The sequence below is a fragment of the Vulpes lagopus genome, chromosome 6 (genome assembly GCF_018345385.1).
Source record: "Vulpes lagopus strain Blue_001 chromosome 6, ASM1834538v1, whole genome shotgun sequence".
In the NCBI taxonomy this organism is placed as follows: domain Eukaryota; kingdom Metazoa; phylum Chordata; class Mammalia; order Carnivora; family Canidae; genus Vulpes; species Vulpes lagopus.
The window spans coordinates 46,315,201-46,327,663 of NC_054829.1; the positions used below are offsets into that span (position 1 = coordinate 46,315,201).

A 12,463-nucleotide genomic window follows, 5' to 3' on the forward strand; every position below is an offset into this window, starting at 1 on the left:
ATTTATTTGAGAGAGAGCACAGCAGGGCAAGGGGCAGGTAGAGGGACAGAAGGAGAGGGAGTGAGAAATTCAAGCAGACTATGAGCTGAGCGTAGAGCCAGATGCGGGGCTTGAACTCACAACCCTGAAATCATGACATGAGCCAAAACCAAGAGTTAGACACTTAACTGATTGTGCCACCCAGGTACCCCTGTTCTGGTCATTTTTAATTAACTTTTAAAGTTCTTTACAAAATCATGAGGTTATAAAATAAATAGTTTCTTATATTCTTTTACATAAAAATTATAAAATTCAGATATTATATATTTTATTAAGTATAAGGCTTTAATTGATCCTGTTTTAAAACCCCAATGGGGTATTTGGGATTCAGTGTAAATCAATTGGGTCATCTACCTTCAGGAAGAAGAAGAAAAGAGAAGTAGGTCAATAAACTGTCCCATTACATTATTTGCCTGCACAATAGCTACCATTCTAGAGCAGTGCTTTTCAAATATGATGTAAGCCACAGGTTAACTCTCCTGACACAGCATCCAGCAGACAATGAATGTTAGCCCTTCCTTCCCCCCCCCCCCCAGTTGAAAAGGAGGTGAAATAAAAAGTAAAGCATGGGAAATAAGGCTTGCATGCCAAAATATTGTAACCATAGCAACAATTACAAATTAGGGGATTTACATCCATGGTTTCTCTTAAAATGAAAAATACCATTTTTTCATTATTAAGAGAAATATACTCTAAGTAGGAGAAAAGCATGACCTGACCTATCTTGCTCTCAACTGTGAAACAAATGTATTTATGATTCACTACATCTTACTCCTCTCATTCTCCCCATGAAATGTGCTTGGATATGCTTGGCCTAGCGTTCGTCATAAAGTTCAACAGGCACTCAGGCCATGGGCCATGTATGTATGTGTTGTTTACAGAATCCAAAGGCCTGGAACACAATGGTACTCAAAAACATAGCTGCCGCAGGGAAGTTCTCTAGTGACCGAACAATTAAGGAATATGCCAGGGACATCTGGAACATGGAGCCTTCAGATCTCAAGATTTCCCTATCCAATGAATCTAGCAATGGGGTGAACAAAGCCAATGGAAAGTAAGTTGTAAAATGTCTCTAGAAAACAATAACAACAACAACAAAAAAAACTTCTTACTGGATTTAAACACTTTTACAACATTCTTTGATTTTGTTTTGTTTTGTCAGCTCATAACCTAATTAAGAATTTCTGGAAAGTATGTGACTGTATTTAGGGCTAAAAATAAAGTGTCACTTTACAAGGGCTACATGAGTGCCAAAACTCGTTATTTGATGGCTGATTGAGTAGCATGCTAGGACTTTCTTCAGTGCTATTCAAAAAGCTAGAAAATACTTGGAACTTTTCAATACCATTTAAATTAGCTGAAACACAAACTACTTAACTACATTAGTGCACCTTTCTTATACTGTTAAGACCCAACCAAGACTTTATTCACAAATGTCCCTAGCATGTTTGGTAACCACACATTTTTCAATGGGATCCAAATTTTACTAAATTCTGATACTCTACAGTGAGGTTTCCATTTGTTCCAAAGTAGACTATGATAAGCTAAATGAGAACTTTCAATAATGCCCAACATCCATGCTTTCCCTTACTAGATGGCAAGTGACTTGTAGAAATGTCAGTGACTTCAGCTCATTGAAGCAGTCCAGTACAATTTTACATAAAAAATATGCATCATGGGTGGTGTTTGGACCAAGTCTTCACTGCAGATTTCCGTTACTGTCAGACCTCATGCCCACTGCTTGCTCAGGAAATCTCTGCAAAAAAAGGAGCTAGATCAGCTCACATGCTTTCTGGTCTAAGTAAGCCAGAACAGCCCTAATTGCCTTTATTTATTTTTTTGTATATATATATATTTTTTATTGGAGTTCGATTTGCCAACATACAGCATAACACCCAGTGCTCATCCCATCAAGTGCCCCCCTCAGTGTCTAATTGCCTGTAAGAGAAGGATAATCACATTGAGCAAAGCAGCTCTTACCTCACAGTTTTTAGTAGTGTAGGGTTTCTACAGAGGAAGTTGTGCTGGAAACCAGAAGGAAAGATCACCATCTTGACCCTCTCTTTGTTCCCATATGCATTGTGTGCAATTTCATAGAGCTGCACAGGACAGAAAGGCAGATACTCAAAGGCTGACCATCAAAGCTGGTGTTTTTCTAGTTTAATTTTCCTAAAAGGGGGGACGCCTGGGTGGCTCAGCAGTTGACCATCTGCCTTCAGCTCAGAGTGTGATCCCAGAGTCCAGGGATCAAGTCCCACATCGGGCTCTCTGCAAGGAGCTTGCTTCTCCCTCTATCTGTGTCTCTGCCTCTCTCTCTCTCTGTATCTCTCGTGAATAAATAAAATCTTTAAAAATAATAATTTTCCTAAAAGTGTACAGAAACAGGCAACTTGGGGAGTTAGTCCCATTACGTCAGAGATAGGGGACCCTTCTCCACTGCCCCTCCCCAGTCTTACTCCACCCCCAATCCTGGGGTTGGCTACCTCTAACGCTAAGGAACTCCACAGCTAACACAGAATGCTGGTGGAACCTCATCCTTCTGCCAACACCCTCCCTACAAGGGGATAAGAACTGCAATGGACCCACTCTATTTGTTTAAAAGAAAAGAAACTGCATCCCATTTCTGGAGCCACCATGAGAGAGACTACAGGGAGGGTCCCAGAGCAGCCTGGGATCTCTATACTTGCAGATCCACAAATAAACTTTCAGATGAGGAACCAGAATCTGCCACAAACACTCCTTCAAGCTAAGTAGCATAGAACATTGATGCATACTGTAACACCAGGCAGCATGGCTAGTTAGGGATGTAGAGAATCCCTTATAACGTCTAAGACCCTCCTGTAGGCTCTAATTGAAGTCTGGCTAGATGAGAAAATGGTGATGTAAGTACAGTATGCTCAGCGAGCCCTGAGCTCTTAGTTTACCTCTTTTCCAAACTCCAAAGGTACTGTGTTGTCATCCTCACCATGTATGATGAGAAGGGGAGAAGACAGGCATTTAACACTAGGGACAAATAGAAGAAAAGCATTCAGTTTAAGAATTATATGTTGAGATTTCTCTTCTTCTAAGTTAAAGCTTTAGCAAAACATGCGGTTTGCCTCAAAATATGAGATCTCTCCTCTCTCAAAAATGACAACTTCTACATAGTAAACTTCATATAGTAACTGTTTTGTCTTGTAGGCAAGATTATCTCTCTTTACTTATACAATTTAATTAAGTACTTAATTAAATTTATTTCTATATTATTTTTTTAAATAATGAAGAAAAATACTAAAAACATGGAATTTGTGCAGTTAAAAGAACCTCGTCTTTTTCCTTATTCATCCTTATTTCATAGTATCTGGAATATTTTAATTAAAAGACTGTACAAAAGAAACAAAACAACTCAAAAATAACAAGAACTACCACAGGACTAAAGAGAACTCTTGATAAAAATGTATTTACTTTTCCCCATAAATGTACAGATGGACACTCAATTAACAGGTTTTAATCACCTTTCTGATCAACCTCCTAATTTGATAATTCAGAAAGCACGAAGAAGACTTGTTCCACATTCTGGCAGCTATCGCAAACAATATTTCCTAAATTCTGATACCCATCCACCCTGTCAGTGACTCACTGTTACTCCTGAGAAGGTTAGAGCCCTCGAGTGTGTCAACATAAAGTACTGATAACAACCACCCATTTGGAGGCACTCTTAAATTGTCCAGCTGCAAGAGGCTGACTTGCTAAATTCTGGTCCTTGGACTTACTGTTAGGTCAATAGGCTGAATGCGGGGTGGGTTTTGGCTACATCGGGAATAAGGCCTAGAAGTCAGGGATTCCCAAGGAATGTTAGGCTAGACCCCAGAGTACCTTTAAAAGGTCCTGATAGACCCTAAATCTACAGCTCCTTTTATGACTTCAGAGAAAGTACTGAATTAGTGAAGTCATCAAATTAGACAGGAGGAAAATATCAAATGCTAAAAATTTGTGGACATGTTACCCCAAAGTTTAGTACCCATCTAAGAATTCTCATCTACCCATTCAGTAATTCACATGATAGTTAAAAAAATCTGTTTCTAAATATGTGAAGGATGCTCAAACTTGAAGTCCAGCTTGCCTGACTTGGAGAACTAATTGCTCCAGCTCTTTACTCTGATCCACTCTGCTGACTTAATAGCGCATGTCTGACAGGGCCTTGCTTTGACCCTCTGATGACTTACAGTCACTGCTTACCCTCTAGAATCCCCAGCTACAGTAATGATGGACAGCTTTTCATCGTTAGCTTACTTTTCATCATTAGGGAAGACTATTTTGTCTTTTCTCAGGGCATCCATAAGTGTGCGTAAAAATCCTGGCAGTTTCCGGTAAATCTATTTTTAAAAAAGAAAAAAATTAAAACATGGCCTGTATCTATGTCATTTGTTGTTTTCCTACATGAACTATAGTAGTAATGTAGAGAATAGCAACTTTCTACATATAATAAACTTTTTTAAAAACAAAACTGAAGATTTTAAAAGTAACTCACGTCATTGAAGGGAAATTGGAAAGTACAGGAAGGAAGGAAGAGGTGGTATATATATACAATGGAATATTACTCAGCCATATGTATATATTTACACCACCTCTTCTTTATTCATTCATCAGCTGATGGACATTTGGGCTCTTTCCATAGTTTGGCATCAGAATTTTTGACTAATCAGAATATTCTGTTCTATAACAAAACCAGTTAAATTATGTTTACTGTAGAAGCATTTTTAGATTATGCCTATCACTGTTCCTTTACAAGTGTGAAGAAAAAGTGGTGCTATTTATATTTTAAAGAAAGATAGAAAGTAAAAACAACAAAATGTTAACAGTGATCATCTGTGGATGGTGGGGATTATGTATGATTTGTTTCTTTCTTCCTTTTTTTCACCACCTTAGCCTTTCAGGGCCACACAGAATCTGGCTGTTGCCCTGTCTGTCCTCTCACTAAATGCACTGCTGTCTATCCTCAAGCCCTGCTGCCTTCTGCTCCTGGAACATATCAGGCTCAAACCCACCTCAGGGCCCTTGCCTTTCCTTTCCTCCAGCTCAAAACCTCCAGATTTTGCCATGTCAGCCTCTTGTCATGCAAGTCTCAGCTCAGATGATAGTTCTTCAGGGCAACTTTCCCTACTAACCAACCCCCCCATACACACACTGGTCACTGCCTTCACAGTACTTCTCACTCCTAAAAATCAGCTTATTGTGTACTTATCTTCTGTCTTCCCATTAAAGATATTACACTTCATAGGAAGTCAGGCCCTGTGGTGTTCCCAGAACATAGGAAAGTTCCTAGAACCTAACAGACACTAGAATACTTGCTGAAGATGGAATGAATCTACTGTGCACATATCCCTGGCATACACTGTATGCTATTATCTGTCATTTTCATCTTAATGTGACTTGAATTTCATTCTGATTTTATTCTTTGGAATATATCTGCCAAGAGAAAAGACCATAAAAGTATCACATGTATTCCTCTGTTGTGCCTGAGAGTGGAGTGGGGAGGAGACTGCTAGATAATACATGGGACATGGCCAAAGGAACTGGGTACAGCACAGGTAGGCTGGGGCCAGCTTAAAAGGAAAGAATTCTATTCATTGTAGAAGCAATTTTAAGTTTATATGTCTCACTGCACCTTTATGATCTGGAGAAATTAGAGTCAGCTGCTATAATACTTCATTTGTTCTAGTCTTCTACTATGAACTGTGGTAATACACAGAATAGTGTCTTTCTAAACATAATGAACTTAAAAAAAATTGTTTTCCTGATTTTAAAAAGTAATTCATGTCATTGTAGGGAAATTGGTACAGAATAGGTAGACTGGGTCCAGTGAAAACAAACGTCTGCTTCACAATTTTGGCCTAGGCCTGCTGCTTCTGGGAAACTTCCGTGTTTTCAATGGGAGTTCGTCTGGCTTGCATTTTTTTTTTTTTTTTTTTTTTGCATGGTCTCATGGCAAATGATTTGCATTCAGGTGCAATCTGGAGATCCTAATACTGCCTATCCTTCCACGTCTTCCTTTTCCCTTCTCTTACCTATAACTTAAGGGCAAGATTTCTTGCTTTGTTTTCTTTTGTCTTTGTCTCCTGATCCTGCCACCCCCAGAATCAGGACTCCTCTGAGGAAAATTCAGTAAGAGAAGCCCTTCAGCAATTCATCTCAAATTCTGAAGGAATAAGAAGAAAGCAGGCCCAAGTCAACCTACTTCCATTATTCCTCCCCAGCTGGAGGTGCACCTTGAGACTCAGAGGTCACCATCCCCTCCAGCCCAGACCACAGCGATGGGCCCCTAATTGGTCTTCCTGCCACCATTCTCTTGCAGAATGCCACCAAATACATTCCTAAAAGACTAATGTGACATGTACTATCACAGAGCTTTGGCAGTACCACACAAGCTACTTCAAAACAAGAAACTCCTGGCTGCAAGCCCATCCACATCTGACCACAAGACTTCATTCCAGAGGCTGCATACCTCCAGTCTGTCTGCCTAGAGTTAGATGATGTAGGATTGAGTTCCATTTCCTCTTCTTCTAGGGTGTGTGACAATTGGGCAAGCCTCTGAGCCACCATTTCCCTTGGCTCTAAGTGAGGCAACAATGCAAAACTCAGTTGTTTTGAGGATTTAAAAGGGTGACAAATGCGCAAGATCTTTCATGAAAGCCTTACAGGACTCTAAGGTATTTTATAGCTCATAGTTGCCCCACTCCGGCCATATGCCTTGGCTCACACTTTGCCCTTCTCTCTGTTTTCTAACTGCTCTCCTTTATCTTCAAGAAAGGAACTTAGATCCTCTCTCTGTAAGTCTTTACTGACCATACCTGCCCATGAGACCCTTCTCGTTCCTGATTCTTCCTACCCTGATATTACTGTTCTGGGTCCTACCCTAGCAATAAAAAGTACTTAGTCCACTTAGCAATAGAAAAGCTGGGGAAAGGGAAAACACATTTGTTGAGTCCCTACTAGCAGCTGGGTACTTTGCAATGATTATCTTATTTGATTTAACTTTCTAAACAACCTTAGGTAGTAGGCAATATCAACCCCATTATTTAAAAATGGGAAAACTCAGAGATGGAAAATAGCTTACCAAGGTCATAATGGGTTAGTGACAGAAACCAAATCTGTCTGGCTCCACAGCACATTCTCTTTTTCCCTGTGTCATGATGCCTTCATATTTTGAATAATGAAATTGATTCCAAAGTGACATATGGAAATCCCTGCCATTACTTTATATTCGCCATTAATTTCCTATCTCCCCAAATAGACAGGAAGCTTCTTGAGAGTAAGGACCCATGCCTTTTACTCTATTGTATGTCTCACGCCTCCTACACTTTCTTATTTAACAGTAATGTTCAGACTTATGGCATTCCACTGATAAAATAGTTAATAGTCATTCAGTGTTTACTCTGTTCCAGGCACTATTATAGATGCTTTTCATATATTCATTTAATTATCACAGTAATCTGGAATATATTATTACCCCTGTTTTATAGATGAGGGAATTAGAGCATTAAAACCAATTAGTCCAAGGTTATCCAGCTATTAAGTGACAGCCCTGAAAATCAAACCCAGGAAGTCTGACACCAGAGCTATAGCTCTTATAGACAGCATGATACTAAAGGACTTCCATACTTTAAATCATAAAGGTGCCTATTAAACTAAGATTTCATGACATTTTAAGTTCCAAACTTAAAAATATTGGAAGATTCTCCACTTCTAATAATAGTAGAATCATTACAAACCAAACTTTTTGCCCAAGACAACTAGGAAACCTTGAAAAAAATATTTAAGGAGCCTTTTTGTGAAGGTGTCAGAGACCTACCAAGGCACCTTGAGTTGTCTAGATCCCAGAGAGAAGGAAATCTCAGAGAGATGAAACTGACACTCAACACCACTCTTCTACTTGAGACACATCTGTCAAGTGAGGAGTAAGCAAGAAGTAGAGGCAAAAGAACACAAATAAAAACAGATGACATAAATAGAAGATAGTAAGAAAATAGATATAAATCTAAATATAATTACATTAAGTTAAATGGACTACTACAATTAACAGACAAAGCTTGTTGGAAAAGAAAACAAAACCCTACTATCTGCTGTTGATAAGAGATATACATGAAATACAAGAATTCAGAAAAGTTTAAAGTCAAAGAATAGCAAACAATATACAAACACTATTCAAAACAGATTTATTAATATCAGACACAGACAAAACTGACTTTAAGAAGCATTATTAATCAAAAAGGATATTCATGATGAAAAAAGGATCAATTCACATGGAAGATATAAAATTACATTATTACTAGATGTTTGTTCCTAATAACATATACTTGAAAAAGCTAAAGCAAAAATTGACAGAACTAGAATAGAAATTAACAACTCCACAATCATGGTGAGGTATTAAAGTACCACTTCCTTGAATAATGGTAAAGCAGTAAAAAAAAAAAAGTGAAAATATAGAAGAATTGAATAGCATGATTAATAATGTTGACCTAACTGGTATATATAGAACACTGCACCAGAAACAACATATTCTTTCCAAGCATATGGAACATATGCCAAAATTGACCATATGTTTGGACATAAAACAAGTCTGAACAAATTTTGAAACTGAAATCATATAGAGAGAAATCTCAGATCATGGTAGAATTAAGCTAAAAGTCAAGAGAAAACATAAATTCCCAAATGTACAGAAATTACAAAATACACTTTTAAATAACCCACAGGTCAAAGAAGTTGCAATATTACAAAATGTTTTGAACTAAATTATAATTAAAATGCATTTGAAGGGACGCCTGGGTGGCTCAGCAATTGAGCATCTGCCTTTGGCTCAGGTTATGATCCCGGGATCCGGGATCGAGTCCCACATCAGGCTCCTTGGAGGAAGCGGGCTTCTCCCTCTGCCTGTGTCTCTGCCTCCCCCTGCCCCTGCCGTGTTTCTCATGAATAAATAAAATCTTAAAAAAAAAAAAAGAACTTTAAAAAAAATAAAATGCACTTGAAAACTGCGGAATATATCTGAAGAGTGGCTTTGGTAGAGTATGCCTTCATGCATATATTAGAAAGGAAGAAACACTGAAAATAAATTATCAAAGTACCATCTCTAGAAATTTTTTAAATAATAAATTGAATCTAAAGAAAACAGAAGAAAGGGAATAATAAAGGTAAGACCAGAATAAAATAGAAAGCATTCAATACAGATAATCAACAAAGTCTGAGTTGGTTCTTTGAAGAGACTAATAAAATTAATTATTGCTGTAAATGTTGGCTATTTCCTTTCTCCTTAGCGTTGGATAACAAAAGGCAGTGCCCCAGAAAGTTATATCACCCTCACCCAACCTATCCTCTAATCCTGTGGATGACAGAAACAACCACCCTCATTGACTCAAGCTTAGAGTCCCATGTGGATCAGGCCAAAGCTACACTTCACCTGAAATCACATCTTGTTCTGCTCTTTCCCCAACCCTATCCTACAGCCCTCATTTATATGACCTTGCAGGTTTTGCCTTTAGAGCACTCTCAATAAATCATGCACATTAAATCCCTGCTATGGGTTCTGCTTCTAGGAGAAGTTGACCTAAAACAAAAATTAAGAAAAATCTCTATCAAAATAAACATAAATACCAAGTTCATAAATTGGAAGACTCAATATTAGAAAGGTATCGATTCCCCCAAATTATATATAGACTTAATGCAATTCCAATCAAAATCCTGGGAAATTTTTAATAGAAATTGCTAAGTATATGTCAAAATATACATCAAAATACAAAGGATCAAAAATAGTCAAGATAAGTCTTGAATAAGAAGATCAACGCTGAAGAACTTACATAGCCAGTTATAAAAACATAAAACTACAGTAATTAAGGGCACCTGGGTGGCTCAGTTGGTTGAGTATCCGACTCTTGATTTCAAATCAGGTCATGATCTCAGGATCATGAGATCGAGACCTGCATTGGTCTCCATGGTGGATAGGAGCCTGCTTGGGATACTCTTTCTCTCCTCCTCTCCTCCCCTCAAAAAAAATAAAAATAAAAAAGCCAAAAAACAAACAAACAAAAAGCTACACTAATTAGATGATGTGGTATTCATATGAGAATGGACACATAGACAAAGGAGAGAAATGAGAGAGTCTACAACAGATCCATATATATTAAGCCATGATAGATGCAAACATTGGCACTGCAGAGTTGATAGGGAAGGTTTGTTTAGTATTACACCTGGATATCCGTATGGACTTCTATCTCCTACATATACAAAAACCCATACCCGTAGATTATAGTTCTACGTGTAAAAGGTAAAACAATTTCTATAAGATACATAGAAGGGTATCTTCATACCTTCTTCTTTGATACCCAGTTGTATTAAGCAGAATACTTTTCCTTAAAATATTAACCATAAAAAATAATTGATAAACTGGTCCACATTAAATTTAGGAAACTCTCTTCATCATAAGCTATCACTAAGGAAACAAAAAGGCAAAATAAGAGAATATACTTGCAATACAAATAGTTTTCTGGTGAATCATCCTATGAAAAACTACAAATAAAGAATTTAAAAATAAGCAAAAGACATGAACAAGTATCTCACAAGAGATAATATCTAAATGACTAATAAACATGAAAAAAATGCCCAGCTTCATTAGTCATAAGGGAAAAACAAATTAAAACCACAGTGAGATATCCATATTATAACAAGGATGTGAAGCAACTAGAACCCTCATACACGACAGGTGGGAGAGTAAAGTGGTAAAGCCAGTTTGGAAAAATGTGTGGCACTCTAATTACTAAAGCTTAACATATGCATATCTTAGTATCCAGCAATTCCACTCTAGGGCATATTCCAGTGAAATGTGTACACGTTTGCAGAATACATATTCAAGGATATTTTATAGCAATATAATGAATTACCACAAACAGAAAGCAACTCAAATGTCCACAAACAATAGGTCAATAAATTGTAGTATATTTGTACAATGAAATACTATAAAGCAATGAAAATGATCAAACTATAATTATGCTTCTAGGATAAAATCCCACAAATAGATGTTGGTTGAAAAACATAGAATACATCCTATATAATTCTACTAATTATATAAAGTTCAAAAACAAAATTATATTGCTTAGAGATGCACACATAGATGGCTAATACTATAAAGGAAAGCATGGATATGATTACCACAAACTCAGTCTAAGTATTACAACTAAGGCGAGACTAATTGGATTGGGAAGGGACACACAGGAGACTTCTGGGGGGCTAATGATGCTAATTTCTGGACTTAAATGTTAGTTACATGGATGTTCAGTTCATAACTATTTGTTAAATTATATATTTCCTATTATGTTAAATTTCAAAATTAGAATTTCAAAAAAGAAAAGTATATGGAAAGATTATATCTGAATTATACCTACAAGTTAGTGAATTTATTAGTAATAATTGAGAGTAATATAATAGATGCTCAATTAGTGGTTATTTTTAAATGAATATTTAATTGTCTAAAACCAATTGAAAGTGTTTTATTGTATCTCCAGTTACACAGCATTTGGTATTTTCTATTGTTCAGAGGATTCCTGTATCGAGATGGAATTTATTGTACTGACATTTTCAAGATTATGTGGTTCTGTGAACTGCTGTCCCCAGAAGTAATGAAATACCTTCTCCCAAAATATTTAACAAATTTGGAAAGTTCTATGATTTATTATAAAAAAGATTCCAAAAGTAGGCAGTTGGATTAAAGTACCCTTAAAATACCTCCTAACATTAATCAATAATTTAAAATTTGGGGTCCTGTATCCTTTCTGAGAATCCTTTCTCTTTCTCTGGCTCATTGGCTCACTGGCTAACATTTGTACAGCAGTATGATTATAAGCAGTTGAGCATTAGGCATGCGAGGATATTATGAAATTAGGATAATCTACACAACAGATAAAAAACTAGATTTTGTTGCCCAATTCTTTAAACTTTTTCTTCTTAAAAAGATTGTCTTCTCTACTTGAGATGATGTGTAAAACCATTTGGCAGCTTCCTTAAATTCTCTAAAGACTTTTATCTTTAAAAAATGAAAAACATATGGCTGATAATCATAGGGCTAAAAACTATATATGAGTCATGTTTTCACTTTAGAAAGGAAGAATAATAAAGTCAAGTATATTTAAAAACTACATGATAAAATGTACAATTAATAGAAAAGGAGGGAAAAAGTTGTGACTCTTAATAAGCCACTACTCTCAACCTATTAGAAGAAAATAAAAGAACTACAAAATCTAAAAGCCATTGTGCCCTTCTTCAATAAGAACTGGTTAATAACCTGTATCAGGTTAGAATAACTTAGAAACATATAATATTAAGAAAAGGAAATGATTAATAAGCATAAGTGTGTGGAAAGAGCCTACACTTTTACATCTTCTGAATCAGAGACTCA

The 12,463-nt window shown here is 36.7% G+C and overlaps 2 protein-coding genes across 2 annotated transcripts in view; one reads left to right on the forward strand and one right to left on the reverse strand.

Moving 5' to 3' along the window:
* The window catches only part of PYGL (glycogen phosphorylase L), a 42,204-nt gene extending 40,925 nt beyond the window's left edge, over positions 1-1,279 (forward strand). Inside the window, exon 20 of the mRNA XM_041758231.1 lies at positions 921-1,279. Within this exon, the coding sequence (XP_041614165.1) occupies positions 921-1,097 (177 nt within the window). The 3' untranslated portion in view covers positions 1,098-1,279. The remainder of the gene's footprint in view (positions 1-920) is intronic.
* A 132-nt stretch (positions 1,280-1,411) lies between these two features.
* ABHD12B (abhydrolase domain containing 12B) overlaps positions 1,412-12,463 on the reverse strand; it is a 29,652-nt gene continuing 18,600 nt past the window's right edge. The window contains exons 10-13 of the mRNA XM_041758247.1: positions 4,312-4,394; positions 2,964-3,042; positions 2,020-2,138; positions 1,412-1,795 (exon numbers count right to left, since the gene is read on the reverse strand). Of these exons, the coding sequence (XP_041614181.1) occupies positions 1,768-1,795; positions 2,020-2,138; positions 2,964-3,042; positions 4,312-4,394 (309 nt within the window). The 3' untranslated portion in view covers positions 1,412-1,767. The remainder of the gene's footprint in view (positions 1,796-2,019; positions 2,139-2,963; positions 3,043-4,311; positions 4,395-12,463) is intronic.